The following is a 16,208-nucleotide window of genomic DNA, read 5'->3' on the forward strand; positions in this document are numbered from 1 at the left end:
GTATGTGCACCATCTGATTTATAGTGCCCCTTTTCAGAATTTTTGAGATAGAGAATACTCAGACGTGGTCTACCATTCCCTTCTTTTGGGGGTACCCTGGGACTGGGCAGCTTGCCCAAGGCCACACAGGCTAGCTGTATATAGTGGGGAATTGAACTCCCAACCTCTGGCTCTGCAGCCAGATACCTAGCTCATCAAACTATTCAACCATCTTTTTATTTTTATTTAATGTACCAAAACTAGGTTTGTAGAACACAGAGACAATAAAAGCAGAATGTCTATACAAAAGAAGAGTTTAAGGGCCTTCTTTAAGTTTCCTTCCTTTTTTGTATGTGCAGAATATTCTTCTGAACTGAATAGCAAATTACTTTGAATTCCTTTTCTTTCATTGCTGTACTAGTGCTACATTTCACTGGAAGATCTTCACATAACATTTTTATATTAGCAATAAATCTTAAAATAGAAAAGCAACACAAGCCAAGAGTTTTGCACAACAACTCTGGGAGAAATAAAACAATGTTTTGACATACATTCATTTTTATACAATGCATAAAAAATCTATGGCTGCCCTGTGAAATAAACTGTTCTTCCACTTAAGAGAACAAGAGAAGTCTTATATTTGCTGCAGATTTCTAGAGGAACGAATTTCATGGGCCTTCAGCTCTGAGATACAAGTTGCTATATTTCTGTAGGTAAAGAAATATAACAATCATCATTTGTTCGCATTGATTGAAGGATTTTTCTTACACTATATCATAGCCAACTTTTTCAACAGCCAGTGTAGTGGAGTTCACATAACATAGGACTAAGGCTCAGGAGAGCTGAGTTCAAATCACCACTGAGCTATGAAAACTCAGTGAGGGGTAACAGTGGTAAACCACTCCTTTCACATTCCTTGTAAAAGCCTTTCGGGATTGCTGTAAATTGGGTGTGATGGCACATAACATACACACATTTTCATACTTCATTCAGCCCTCATAGGTAAAGGTAAAGGTTCCCCTTGACATTTAGTCCAGTCATGTCCAACTCCAGGGCATGGTGCTCATCCCCGTCTCCAAGCCGTAGAGCCAGCATTTGTCTGTAGACAGTTTCTGTGGTCACGTGTCCAGTGTGACTAGACACGGAACGCCGTTACCTTCCCACCAAGGTGGTACCTATTTATCTACTTGCATTTGCATGCTTTCGAACTGCTAGGTCGGCAGGAGCTGGGACAAAAGACGGGAGCTCACTCCGTCGCGTGGAATCGATCTTACGACTGCGGGTCTTCTGACCTTGCAGCACAGAGGCTTCTGCAGTTTGACCCGCAGCGCCACCACGTCCCTTCTAAGCCAGTGGTTAGAAAATTCAGATATATGCCTTGCCGACCAGATTTGCTTCTACTCTGCTGTTGCCTCATTATTCCCCTTTCCCCCCTTCTATCCAAAGACAAGAGTCTCTGCATATGGATTACAGTGGACCCTCTATTTACGGAATTAATCTGTATTGGAACGGCAGCTGCAGGTCGAAAAGTCTGTAGGTCGAGTCTCCATTGACCTACAATGCATTGAAAACCGATTAATCCCGTAACCGGCCGTTTTTGTTCCATTTTTGTTCCATTTTGTTTTTTTTCTGGTCCGTAGGTCGATTCTCTGGCTGTAAGTCGAACCTAAATTTTGCGGCCAGAGAAGTCTGTAACTCGAAAAGTCTGTAAGTCAAGCCGTCTGTAAGTCGAGGGTCCACTGTACTTATTTCCTCAACATGCAGTGGCTTTCAACCAACATATTATGCCCCATAGTGAAAAAGTGATGCACAAAAACTTTCCCAGGCAAAAGTTCACCAGATACCTTTATGTTCTCAAAGCTTATTGCCATAGCTAAAAGTGCTACAGACTAAAAGTGCTGCAGGTTTCAAAAAGATAAAACAGATTTTGAGAATACAGAATTTCATCTCCACTAGTAATTGCTACCCTTCTATACAGCCTCCTTAACAACAGCTGAATTGCAGAGTAACAGCTTATGTTACTACATACCCTCTATTGTGATTGTAACTCCTATGAAATATTGGTTCAGTCCAAATGGGTGGGACTAAGAAGGAGCAGGTTGTGAGTAAGAGATTGAATCAGAAAGAGTGGGAGAGCTGAAGAGGCCAGAGCTACTGTTGCCACTTAAACTGCTAAGGCCCTTGCCAACTTGGTCTACGTATAATTCCTATGTATATTTGTGTTGGAGGGCTGAATCCACATAGCAAATTCATGCATATGCAGTTGAACTGATATTTGTATTTTATCATGAAGATAATAGCTTTTGGTGACATTTATTTTTTTATTTTATTAATGTCTTAATTTTTGTTTTTATTTTTTTCAGTGCAGTATGTTTTAACAATTATTGTAAACTGTCCAGAATACTGCTTCACTCTAATGGGGCAGTATATAAATCAAATTAATTAATTCATTCATTCTCAGGGTTTTGAAGACTCTGCGTGCAGAACTGATTATTCAATGTGGAGCTGAATCTTGTATGGTTTAAATACCCAATCCAATATTATGGCTGCAAGATTAATATTTTCAAGAAATGATAATCAATTCAGCCTAGAGGAATGGTATAGAGAATTATGGGACATGGCAATCAATGATAAACTGATGTGATATGAAAATAAGAAGAGGCCAATCAAATAATAATGATTTTAAGAAAATATGGAATGTGTTTTTGGAATATGTATTTTAGAGAGGGAAGGGGTATACACTGAGGGAAGAAACTATGTATTTTTGGAGGGAAAATGGATTGAATGAAGTTTAATTTTGGTCCTGAAGGTGAAGGTAGCACTGTGTGATATGTAATTGTATTTTATTGCATTTTTTTTGTTTGTTTTTTCTCTGTGTGGTAGTAGGTTTATGTTGTGTAATTCATTTTAGCAAAATAAAAAAAAATTAAAAATACCCAGTCCAGTTGAGGAAGATATGTCGGATTTTTGTCTGAGTCTGAAAAAATCAAAAAGGATGTTTGAACTTTGCAGATTCTACGAGCAGCTTCTGTATTAGTGCTGTTGCTGAGGACCTGGGTGCACAAATTGTAGCATGCTGTTGTTATAATTGCTCATGTTGACTATTATTAAATGATGAATAAGAAGAGGCTCATTTTGTGAAATTGTATTTGCAAGGTTCATCAACAGATAAATAAACAAATAGACCCATAGAACTTAACAATGTCACACAATGACATGAAGGATATTAATTAATATGATTCCACTCATGGGCTGTAAAAGAGGACAATGCCTATATAGTTTCTGAGTGGTAAGTGCACTAGTTAGTGACCCATAATCAATGCTTCTCCACTTTGTTGACACAAACACCTTGCTACATTTTGCTTTGCAGTTAATAAAAGTACATAATTCTAAGGCACAGCTGCGAGCCAGAAAACAAGAGACCCAGTGGTCTGATTTATTTAATGGACTTAATTACAAAGTACTTTGACTAAGAGCACATTAATAGTCTGCTGCATGACATTAGTCCTAATGAATCGTTTCAGTACCTCTCTCATTTACTCATTTGAGGGTAGCTTTTCTATGTAGGCAAAACACATCTTCACTTGAACAACAGCCAGGTCACAGCTTACATATATACTTTGGCACTAACCAGGTCTATTTTCTGCATGTGAGTTTAGCCAGTAAGCCAGTGGTTTCATTTCATTTTGAGCAAAGGGTCGCATCTTTCCCTAGAGATTTATATCTCCAAACCTCTTTACTCCCAGAATGCCTTTTAAGTTCTGATGGCTGAAACTCTCTTTCATAGCTTCAGCAACATACTACTAGTTAAGGGGTCAGTGTAGACACTGTTTCATGCTGAGTCCCCAGCAGACGGTGTCTGGACTGACTTCATAACTCGATTTGCCTCCAAATGTTAAGTCTAAGTGACTGTGGAAGAGGGTGTTGCCTGATAAGTCTGAATTTAATACCCCAATTCCATTATTTAATTCACTTTTTCTTTGCATTGCATTTTTATCAAGGACACCTTGAAGCTAAAGGAATTGATACATAAATCTTTTAAGTCCATGCATCCTCAACATCATAATCCTCTGGGGGAAAAAAAATGAGAGATTAGACACGAAGTGCACCTTTTGACTCTCAGTCACGTTTGAAATGTACGTAAGAGTTTGTAGACAGTGGTTTAAGCGTAGCATGAAAAACAGATCATAAATTCTATTTTCCCCTTATGTGTGCCAGCAGTCAAAATAATATTCGCTTGGCCTTGCCTAAACTTTACAAATGTTTATTGTAAAACATCTAGAATAAACAAACAGCACTTTAAACATTTGCACTTGATACATCGACTTGTACTTGATACACTTGTACTGATATATTATCTTCCTTATCGGACATAGTAACGGATAAGCAGTCCACATCTAACAGACATCTCTAACAGACAACCTCCAGACTATCACTAGACTATCTAACTGAATAACACGTCACTTGATTTTATCTATCTCACAGATAACCCTTTTAACATTCATTGGCTAACACCAGACAGAATCTGATTGGTCAGAATGCTCCACGATGAAAATAGCATACTCCAGTCTTTCCCATACATATATATATATACACACACACATACATGCTGGGTTGTACAATTATATATTCCAACATTATCAACAACAACCATCTGGGGAGGAAAATGGGAGATTAGACACAAAGTGTACCTTTTGACTCTCGGTCGCTGCAGGTCCTGACAGATAGAGGTTAGCCTGGAATAAAGTATTTTACAATAGTAGGTCAACTGAAGAATCTATTGTTATATTAGGAACAACAACATTGACAAAGAGAAAGCACCACATACTAGAGAAGGGCATCCTAAAATAGTATTTTTTTTCCCCAAGTGGAAATAGACTACCAGGAACTTCCATGAATGTGTGCATGTGCATACATGTATTTACACATATTCCAGTGTGTTCCATGTTGTGTGTTCTACTAGGTCCAAGGACAGAATATAGGTCATCTGGACCTGCCAGAGTTGCCCACAACACCCTAGACAAGTGGTTCCCAACCTTGGGTCTCCAGAGGTTCTTGGACTGTAACTCCCAGAAATTCAGGCCAGCACAGCTAGTGGTGAAGGTTTCTGCGAACTGCAGCCCAAGAACATCTGGGGACTCACAGTTGGGAACCACTGCCCTAGACCATGTGGGCTGAGGGACTGTGGCCCTCCAGGTGTTATTCAAGTTGTGCTTCTGTGCTGGTATTTTAAAATATTTGCTGCCCATGGAAATCAATCCTACTGTCCTATATCTTGAGATGGTACTAGAGGTACCAGTGACCATGTTCTCTAGGAAGTTGTAGAATGAACGAAAGCAGAGGTTTAGACTCACATACAATGTGACTTATTGGAGAACTTGGGTTCACACCTGTCCTCATCCACAAATTTGAATGCAAATGATAAAGCAATGCATTGTTTTGCATCTTGTTTGGGTGAAGCTATTCTACTAGTTACTAGATGGATGATAACTGTCTCAGTCCTGTTCTCAAATGCCTCTTAACTATGATTTAAGGGAAAACAGCATGGAGTCTTTCCAATATTCTTCTGTACAATAGCTTAGATATTTTTAAACATCCAAATCAGCTAGACATAGGCTGTTCCAAGGGGAGCTCTTATGGCAAGCCTGCTAAAATTGAACACATCAGTATGTCCTAACACTTTATTAAATGCAAATATCTTCAGTCTTTGGGTGATGAGTTCTTGCCCTTCAGTTTGGCTGATGTAAATGTTACTGCAATTATGATCTATAATGTGATTTTCAATGTGATATTCATGTGGCTCAGAACCATTCCAGAAAAGAGAGAAAAGAGAGAGGTTCCAAAACTCATATTTCTCCAAAACGCCATTTCCAGATCTTACTCCTGCTTGCTAGTTTGTGAAGACGCCCCATAGTTCTTCCACAAGGAGAGAGAAAAATGTGTACCTCCAGTGGTTTTTCCTCTAGTCATATGTTCTAGTCCTGAGCTCTGCTACTGAAGATAGTTGCCCAGGCAGAGACCTAATAAAGGCCTAGGTTTCAATGGCACTTACATATCTGGTTTCCCGTCCAGCTGATCTCTGCAATGCTGTAGATGGCTGCAGGAAAGAGTAATCAACAGAATAGCAACATGGCTTGGGCAGTTCTATATCCTCCATATACAGGTTTTTTTTCCTGCTGAAATGGTTATATTCAGGCCATGTATTAATCCGCTTCATTAAGCTTAAGCTAGGCTCAGCTCTGAAGCTCAGAAATGTATATGTCGACCTGGGAAGGAGCTAACATGCTAAAGAAGATGGAGCCCATATACTTTTAATGCCTTTACAGCATGAAATGCTACCCATGAAACTGAAATACAAAACACACACACACACACACACACACACACACACACACACACACACACACACACACACACACACACACACACACACACACACACACACACACAAAACCAGTTTTCTCAGCAGCAAAACAGTGCTCAGCAAATGTGCATTTAAAAATGTATTAGAATATAAACCCAAGTGTGAAATGTTTCAACATAGAAGTCAGGAGGGTTGTAAATTTGGTTCTTGTGTTACCTAACTCAATTTTTCTGTTACTATATACTATTTTCCTTCACATTTGCTAGTCATTAATGTACTAAATCAGTCATTCTCGGGGGCCCTGGCACATCTGGAAGGGAGCACAGACTGGATACCATTTTTCACATACCACTTTTATAAGGTTCATCATGCAACATATATAAACCTGATTTGGTCTGTATTTATTTTATATAATCTTTATAGCCACAGACCAAAAAAAGAGTTGAAAATGGCTGGTCTAGAGGATTGAAGATATGCAGATTGTATCAATATAACCATTGAAAAAACCACCCAGGGGGGACCGACACCAAGAGCATGTGCATTTTTACGATGAGAAAAGAGAGGCACAATTCCCACTGACAAAATCTAAACTTCCATGGCCTATTGGTTTGGTTTGAGTTTGGGGAATACTGTTCACTTACTTTGCCTACATCTGAATCAAACAAATTCTGCAGAGACCTTGGAGAGGAATCCTGTTGGTGCTAAGAAGAGGGAGAAGATAAGTTCAGGGGGTGCAGTTACAGAAACTATACCTGAGGGGGGGGGCAGGCAGAAAACACACAAAGAAAAGCTGCTCCAGAGAGCTGCTTACCTTTGCCAGGGGGTCCTGCAAGACCTGATCAATAGCTGCGCAAAGCTCTTCTGTCTGTTGCCTGAGCTGGGCAGGGGAGCACATCTAGAAGAGTTTTCAAAGAAAGGCTGTTACCTCTATGTTTCCCAGCTCAAGACAAAAGTTATGTCACAGTACTATCCCTTTTCTCACCTAATCTGCTCCTTGTATTGCTTTGATGAGCTTTGACCTATTGCTTGGGGCATCTTGTCTTGCTGACTCCCTCACTTACAACCTAGATTCCTTCTACAGACAAGCAAAAAGAGGAGAACTGGCCTCTCTCGTTGAGTACCTAATACCTAATACTTTCAATCAGTTTCCTTTAAAAACCCCACAGAATATCATGGGTCCCCCCTCCAATGCATTCATAATATCCACCTTACTTCTTCTATCTATATACTTCTTGTCTTCCCCACTTATTTTTTTCCAGGTGGAAGATAGATAGATAGATGATAGACAGATAGATAGATAGATAGATAGATAGATAGATAGATAGATAGATAGATAGATAGATAGATAGATAGATAGATAGATAGATAGATAGATAGATAGATAGATAGATAGATAGATAGATAGATGGATGGATGGACGGAGGGAGGGAGGGAGGGAGGGAGGGAGGGAGGGATGTGATTGGGCATGTTTAACATGGGTGGAGAACAAGCTTCAGAAAAACATGATGCTTTATCCGCTAGACAGATATCTTAGCATAATGCCACCTAGATTTCACATTTCACATCACTACATTGATGTTTCCACACCTGTCTCACAATCATATATAAAAGTTGACATCACAAAGGCATGCTCACTAACAGACTGGTACAGCTTATACAGTGTTTGAACATGTATCCATGGTGGAAGGCAAGTGCAAATACTGACATTAGCAGAAAAGAAGTTACTTTTAAATATAGTGAGGTTAATAAATTCACCTCTGAATGTGTATCCAAAGTTTTGTCCTCCACCAATGCTTCGGGTTTAGTAGGCTCATCAAGTGCCTGCAGATAACACAAATCGTTTGGAGATAAAAAAAATTAAATAGTGACAACAATAAAAATTTGAGGTTTCCTTCCTTCCTTCTTTCCTTCATGTCCATCATACATATTCTACCCAACTTTCAAAACAAGTGGCATCTGGATAAAATCAAGCATAAAAACAAAAAATAAAATTAGGCATCATCAGAAAGCCAAACTGAGTCACTGATTAAATATATCAGGCAAAAACAAAACAAAACAAAAATAGAGAAGACAAAATGTTGTGATACTTTAAAGACCAACTGCTGTATTTTAATGGGAGCTTTCGTGGACAAGTCCACTTCTTCGGACAAGAAGTCCAGTAAAATATAATACATGAAGAACAAAAACAAAAAGGGGGCTTCTGAGCAGTTCTCTAAGAAAAGTGGAATCCTGATAATCAAATTCAAAGCTGTGTACATTTGTCCTCATTTCTTCTGATTTTTTTTATGATTCAGACTCCCTCTTTATTTTCAGTTTCAGTTAATTTTTTCCAACTATGATGAATAATCAAGAGGGATCTGCTAAACAGAAGTAATGGCCCAACCGTATCCAGTGGGAATTCTGGCTATTAGTCAAGCTGGATTTACAAAAGCAAACTCATTTTATTCGACTTGACTGTCTTCCAGAATAAGAAACACCTAACCTCAGAAATTCACTAGTTTGTGGGGCTTATGGGGTGTTTCAGAGAAATAATATGCATGAAACAGATTGCAAATGTCTAAAATATTTAAAAATAATATTTTTAAAAACTCGTACCCTTGAATCAATAGAAAAAATTTGAATTGAATTAGGTAAAATGCATAAATAAATGTATACATCAGGGAAATGGGTGAGAAATATGTACAAATGTCACTGTGGATAGAGAAAGCAAAGTTTCATAAGCTAATTTTAAAAAAAAGTTGGAAAGAAAATGCAGATGAGATTCAGAGAAATTCAGGAAAATCGGGATGGAGAAATTTGTATTTCCCTAAAAGGATTTCAGGTGCAATTTCTTTCTTTCTTTCTTTCTTTCTTTCTTTCTTTCTTTCTTTCTTTCTTTCTTTCTTTCTTTATTTATTTATTTATTTATTTATTTATTTATTTATTTATTTATTTATATCCCACCCATCTTGTCATTCGACTACTCTGCACCCTCCTGTCCTTTAGAGGGAGCACGTGTACTGCAGCTTTATTTTCTGGAACAGCACTGAGTGACTGGAGCTGATTTCTATCTGTAAATATAATCTGCTGTTCCAAAAAGTAATTCTCTAAGCCAAGAATGGGGGAAGCATACATCTCTCAAAATGTTATTAGAACTCAACTCCCTTCAGCCATCGTCAGCAGAGGCAATAATAAGGAATGGTGGGAGCTGCAGTTCAGTACATGTCATGGAAGACCAGATGTTGCCATCTGTGCTCTCATCAATAGATCACAAATCTCAAAGCACAGTCCTGGTGAGGATAGAAAATCAGTGAAAATGATGTGTCTGTCTCAAGTACATTGTATCAACCAAACAAATTGTAGGGCTGGTATTCAAACTCACATTTCTCTTTCCCTTGCCAAAGGCTGCTGCTGTGTGTCGATGATGCACACACTTGAGCACACAGTAGTCCATCCACAATCTGCTGCAGAGCTTGGAAATGTCAAAAAAATGTACTAAACTTCCAGCATCCCTCATCATCCTCATTTTCGAACTGCAGAGCTAGCAGGGACCCTATGGACCATCAAGCCTATCCCCAGTCAAGAAGCCACAGAGCAGTTCATATTAACATTTACTTCCAAACAAACCCCTAAAGAAACATTTAAGAAAACCAACCTTCTGTTCCAGAAGTAGTGTGTTAGTAGGGATTGCAGCAAATGCCTTGTAGCTTGTCCTGATCTTGTATGGTTGCAATAAATCATAACCCACAAAAGTGATAGAAAGGCGGGGGGGGCACAGGAAGAAAAAACACATAATAGCATTACATGTGGTTCTTTGGAGTCTTAATTGTATAACATCAATATTAGGGGGAATTATATGACACGTTAATGCATTTTTCTTGCTTTTCCATCAAAATAATCCATACCTTTTCATTTAAACATAACAAGGGCTATAGTAGGGTCCAGACAGTATTTATTTCAGCCACTGGATGCACATCAGCATACGTTCGGTGCACACAATCCATGCTGGCCACATGCATGTCAGTCTTCCTTGCTGAATATAGAGGTAACAAATCAGTTGCAAAATCAGGGGAGAGCACTATACTATTTGTACTATAGATGATGGAGAATCAGGTTTTGCTGAGTGGCTGTGATGATGTTCACCTCAGGGTGACCTTGATATGACGCCTGAAGCAATGCTGGTAGGCTGATAATAGAGCCATGATCAAGACGAGACTCACTGAAGTGGCCAGGAGTGGTAGGAGGGAGGACCTTTCTTCTTCACTTCTAAATTGCAGCTGACTTCCTGAGTTCTATGTATTAGATTGTAGACACAATGGTGTTTACAGAACCAGTTTGCAAGTAGTTTTTAGTCTAGTCACACTCCTAACAAAAATATTAAGGTCACACTGGATGACAACATTTCATTTGAAACAGTATTTGCTTTGGTGGTAGAAGATGTCAGAACATGTGTTTTCATTTAACTCCATATTGCCTTCCAGTGAGCTTTGTTTTGTGATTGGTCATTAGAAAGTAAACATGGGCATTATTTGCATGTTTGCTTGCTCAGGCACTCATCTCTGTGGGTATCTCAACCTTAGCAAAAGAATATGCTAGCTGGAGGGAATTCTTCTCTCCCTTCATTCTGAGAGCACTCATACACAAAACAGGGTAATTTTAAAGTTGTCCACCTTCTGGTAACTTCCCATGCTTACATTGGAATCTGGACATCAAAGCTAAAAGTTTTAGAAAGGCTCTTTTCTGGTTCCACATGCCTCTACTTTTCTTCCAAGCAGCCACCTTTTTTAAAAGGTTGTTTCTGACAGACTGGGAAGGTTTAAAATGCAAACTCTATATCTGCAGAAGTAGACAGGTTCTCATTGCAAATGAATGAATTATGTATGATTAATTCTTTTTTCCAGTAAAGAAGGGATAATGAAGTTACTGTATGTTATGAATGCAGCATGATGAATGTGTTATACTTCTGTTACTTCTTTGCATGCTTTCGTAACTGTTTTCATTATTTTTATAGAACTAGCCCCAATGCAATTCAGGATTGCAGCCTTATTCACTAACGGTAGAAGGGGACAGGAGGGGAAGAAACAGCTATCTTTTGCTGCTGTTTTGATTCTCAAAACAGTCAAATTTGTTTATAGAAACAACATTTTAAAAATCTTTATGATCCTTTTTGTAGAATGAAGACTTCTGTTCTTCCAGCAATGGGTTTTTCTGAGGAAGAACAGAGTTTTATTTTTAAAGCAGTATAATAAATTTAATTTTACAAGTTTCAGCTCTCACGCATCAGTTTTGGGGGCGGGCCAAGAGTTGCACTGAATGAGTTCCTGGGTATTTTCTGTCCACACTGGAATTCCAGTGGACTAAGGGTGAACAGGTCAATGAACCTGGATATAGAGGCAGGGAATTTGATGCCCTGCTGCATTTCTTGGGACTAAAGCCAGCCTGTGTGGTGTTGGGCAAGCTACATGCCTCCCAAGAATTCCTCCAAGAGAAGGAAATGGTTAACCACTTCTAAGTAGTCTATAGATAGAAAACTCTGAAGGGTCACCATAAATTGGAATCGACTTGAGAGTTATTGTTCTTGCAAGTGAGGGAGGCTATGTCTTGTGTGTACATGTGCACACATCAGAGAAAGAGCGAGAGAGATCCCATGTTTACAAATCTGTTTAAAAGTAATGTCCAATTTGCATGCCATGGGATAAATGCAAGAAAATGTTCCAGTGATTAGCAGTCTTTAAGACGATGCACTTCAAATAGAGCAATTTCCAAGAAATAATCTGCTATAAATATTTATAACCACTAATATAGCTGCTGCACTCACACAGTAGAGTTAATTAAAAATATTTCCATGGAATCAACTGCATAGTCATTTCCTAGCATCCATAACAACACTGACAACATTATTTATAAGCTACTTTACAGTTACTGCATGCTTAAATCACACTGCAATGATCAGGGGTTAAAATTTGGGATTACAGCCAGTGTTCTCGATTTCAGAAAATAGGGACATCACAGTGAAAACATTTTATTCCAGAATTAATTAATCCAATACACATGCCTTCTTCTGGTACATTCCTGTCATTGACATATCAAAATCAAACTGTCCTCCTTTGAGAAACAAAAACATTAGCACGGAAAAAGCTCTTTTTTTTAACAAGCATAATTTTATGGATTTAATCGTGCTTAAACTTTCCACACAAATTAATTGGTAACCAGTCTGTTCCACATGCCTTTGAAATGAAGCTTCACAGTCAAAACAGACCAGGTGGGGAGCTCAGTATTTAGAAGCAAATCTGACTTACACAGTAAAGGAGTTGTGACTATCCTTGTAAGCTGATTTTGCAAACTTGCCAACTTTGAAGGTGTACAGGAATAACATATTTTTATCTTCTTACTGAGATGCTGTCTATCTGGTATGTTTTGGCTTTAGAAATAGTTGCTTCAACACTCTAGTAAAGGCTTTTAGTCACATGGGATGTCAGAAGCATCAAATGCAATTGTGCGGTTACAAAGATCCATGCATTCCCAGATGCACATACAATTCTCCTGTGCATGTGAAATTCCCCAGTCATTTCAGTGGACAGATGCAAGGGAAGGTGTGAACATGCATTCTTTTCATTCCATCTATTCAAACAAAAAGAAAAGCCATTTTGGCAAGGGAGCTCCCGATACACATTAGATCAAGATGCTTAGAAAATTGACTGGATAGAGAGTACTAGTGTTGGATCCAAACTTAACAACACTTTGAAATCGACTAACTTCAGTCCCAATGATTTCAATAGGTTTCTCCCAAGCTCACCTAATCTGGAGCCATCCCACCATATATATTTTTTTTCTGGGTACTGTTTTCTTAGATCAGGGAAGGAAAGGAAAGTGAAGGAACAGAAGCAAGCAAACTGGAAAGCAAGCAGAGTACCTGGGGAATCTGGTTCTCAGAATCAGAAGGTAGGGAGAAAGACAGTGGAGAGTTCAGCTCCCTAGATCTTGACCACAGGGAGTAAGGTGAGTGCACTACGGTGGGGGATCCTTGGTGCGTTCCTGCTGGGGTCCTGGGTCTTGATGATGGTGGACAAGCTCTGAAGTTTGAGTGTACTGAGGAAGAATTTCTCTGAGCTGAAGAGGGCTTAAGTTTACAGTCAGGCCGAGGAGGCGAGGTCGAGTCTGTGTGAGAAAAGGGCCAGTGAGGTGAACAGATTGAAGTTGGTGAAGTGGTGTGGGGATCCTTAGATGAAGCTTGTGGGAAACGTTCTTTGGGTTGAGCACTAGAATGCTGCCATGCTGGAGGAAGGCAGCCTTTTTCTGAAGGGTAGGAACCCAAGTCCCTTGGATTGGTGAGAGAAACAGACACAGGAGTCGACTTGGCGGTAAAAGTGGGAGAGTAGGTATGTACCTTCTTCAGATTCTCTGGGCCGTGTGTTCTGTGGGCAGGGGACCGGGCCCCTTTCCTTGGTGTACTTGGAGGTAAGGACAGATGGGGTTGTTTGGGGTGTAAGAGAGGTGATACAACAGTTTTTCTGTAGGAAGAAATGGTGGGTGACAATGGGCGTAATTTGTCGGGAGACATTGCCCTGATGTCCAAGTGATTTTTAGGGGATAGTGACCTACTTCTAAGATGAGGACTGGACTTTGAGGATAGGCTTGTGTGGTTTGGTGTGTTAGAAAACACTGAGAGGTGGCACTCATCGTGACTGGGAGAAGTAGACCTAACAGAGAAACTTGAGGGTGACTTCTTTGGTGTTGGAGGGGTTGTTCTAAACTTTTGGTCTAGGGTCAGCGTTGAAGAGCCTAAGGAATTGGGAGAAAACGTGGCAGGACAAGAGGCAGGAGAAAATGGCCTTTTGGGAGAAGATCCTGACTTCAGAATAGCAGTCAGAAGAGAAAGCCTGGTGGGCAGAGAGGATTTACCTCCAGGCATCATCAGAAGGTTTCCACTAGAGGACATTTGACTACAGGGATTGTTTGCACTGCATAAGGTTGAGGAAGAACCATGTAAAGGAGAAGACACGGGCTTTGGGCTGGGTGACAACACATGTGCTGTGATAGAGATAGGGACCACAGACCATGTGGTAAGTCTCTTGGAAGGAAGAGGAGAATGGGCCCGCGGGGATGGGCTCTGGAGAGTGTTGGCGGCTGAACTCAGAAGTTGTGAAGAAGGACTCAAGTCCTTCCTTGAGGAAAGGGGTGTTGAGGTGGCTTCAGAGTCCGCATGATGAGTGTTAGCCTTGGGACTGCTGGTGAGTTGATCACTGTCTGAAAGGCTGTGCAATGGGAAGGAAGGTCTTTTCACTACAGAGGAAGGTACACTGGAAGAAGTGGTAGAATGGAAATAGGTAGATGACTGGTGGATTGAGGATCCGTTTGCAGATTGCCACTGGCTGTAGGATTCTTGCAGAGAAGAGGCAGGATAGGCTGGAGGAGCCACTTCATGGTCTACTTTCAGGTTAGTCGGAGAAAGGAAATAGACAACAGGTGATGTATGGGAAGGATGGCCAGAGGCAGGCAGAGGAGGAGTTAACTGGAAAGGGGAGAAGAGAAGGAGAAGAAAAAAGAAATGTTAAAACAGAAAATAATGTGTGGCACCATTCAAGTCAGGTACCGTCACTGTGTTGGTTAAATGCTTTTATAGCAGGTTGCTCATTTTAATTATCAGTATCATCGAGAATGGTGCCTTGCTAAATGATTAATATCAAGCAATCCATGCAGATAATCAGCTGGTGTTCAGAATGATTTCTGTAAAGGAAGACACCAGTTTTCCATGTTCAGTGCTAATTTCTTTCATAGTTTTGCGAAAATAATAAAGCATTGACTAATGTCATTAGTAGCTGTGAGATATAAACAAAAGGCTTGATGTTTTCTGTAAAATGTGAACACAGAAACTTTTCTATGAATAGGCACTTTATGGATGGAGGAAACTACAAACAGGCTTAATGGCTGCCTTGTGCTCCCAGCTATTCACATGCAAATCCCAATGAGGTTGACATGCCTACAGAACCTATGGCTGTGTTCTGGATTACAGCTCTTCGAAACAGTCTTAGTGCCATCTGGCTGATTTCCCTCCCACTTCTTTTTCTCTATAGGAAAATAAATCCTTCTTAAGAACTCTTAAGTAGCACACAAATCAGAATTTGTATGTGTCAAGCCAACAATGTTTAATGCCACAGCCAGCCACCACATTGCATTTTAATATGAGTGCCCCCCAAATAGTGGTGTTTGCTTAGCATAGTAAGTCACAACAAGAGTAGCATATTCACCAAATCAGTGGGGATTTGATGAGTCAGCTCTTCTGTGCATTCCATTGATTCAAATGGGCTTACTCCACTTGAAACTTATTACAGTAAAGTAAATCACAACTAAAGAATCAATGGAACATACAGAGGAGCTGACTCATCAAATCCCCAATGTAAAACTTACTAGGCTGAGTAATAGGATTTCATCCACTGTGTTACAGGTAATGCTGTCACCTTCAAAGATATTGTTTCAAGCAAATATTTCCCGTATATTATTTTTCAACTCTTAAGTTCTTTCCTATTTTAACAAAAAACAATTTGGATAAAGTATTCACGAAGGCTTTCACGGCCGGGATCTAATGGTTGTTGTGGGTTTTTCGGGCTCTTTGGCCGTATTCTGAAGGTTGTTCTTCCTAACGTTTCGCCAGTCTCTGTGGCTGGCATCTTTAGAGTTGGATATGTTTATATGTAGGTGATGAAATGTGACTGTTTGCAAGACTACCAATCAAAAATGGCAACCATCGACCAAGCCATTCTCAACCTTTTTTGGTCACAGCTATAAACATAATTTTTTAAATGGTGGTTTAGGCCACTGGTTCTTAACCTTTGTTACTCAGATGTTTTTGGACTGCAACTCCCAGAAGCCTTCACCATCAGCTCTG

The 16,208-nt window shown here is 39.8% G+C and overlaps 1 protein-coding gene and 1 long non-coding RNA gene across 18 annotated transcripts in view; one reads left to right on the forward strand and one right to left on the reverse strand.

Moving 5' to 3' along the window:
* Positions 1–2,561, forward strand: part of LOC144587096 (uncharacterized) — a 30,841-nt gene extending 28,280 nt beyond the window's left edge. Inside the window, exon 2 of the long non-coding RNA XR_013542268.1 lies at positions 2,441–2,561. This is a non-coding gene — a long non-coding RNA (uncharacterized LOC144587096). The remainder of the gene's footprint in view (positions 1–2,440) is intronic.
* MLIP (muscular LMNA interacting protein) overlaps positions 1–16,208 on the reverse strand; it is a 73,351-nt gene that overhangs the window by 19,308 nt on the left and 37,835 nt on the right. For 10 of the 17 annotated variants that reach the window (XM_020781793.3, XM_073000429.2, XM_073000418.2 and 7 more), the window contains 7 exons: positions 13,236–14,834; positions 9,978–10,040; positions 8,099–8,164; positions 7,155–7,238; positions 6,985–7,044; positions 6,032–6,076; positions 4,671–4,715 (listed from right to left, as the gene is read on the reverse strand). In XM_020781793.3, coding sequence (XP_020637452.3) covers positions 4,671–4,715; positions 6,032–6,076; positions 6,985–7,044; positions 7,155–7,238; positions 8,099–8,164; positions 9,978–10,040; positions 13,236–14,834 — 1,962 coding nt within the window. The remainder of the gene's footprint in view (positions 1–4,670; positions 4,716–6,031; positions 6,077–6,984; positions 7,045–7,154; positions 7,239–8,098; positions 8,165–9,977; positions 10,041–13,235; positions 14,835–16,208) is intronic. The other 7 variants (XM_078386484.1, XM_078386481.1, XM_078386485.1 and 4 more) reach the window with 1 other exon arrangement.

The sequence above is a fragment of the Pogona vitticeps genome, chromosome 1 (genome assembly GCF_051106095.1).
Source record: "Pogona vitticeps strain Pit_001003342236 chromosome 1, PviZW2.1, whole genome shotgun sequence".
Classification (NCBI taxonomy): domain Eukaryota; kingdom Metazoa; phylum Chordata; class Lepidosauria; order Squamata; family Agamidae; genus Pogona; species Pogona vitticeps.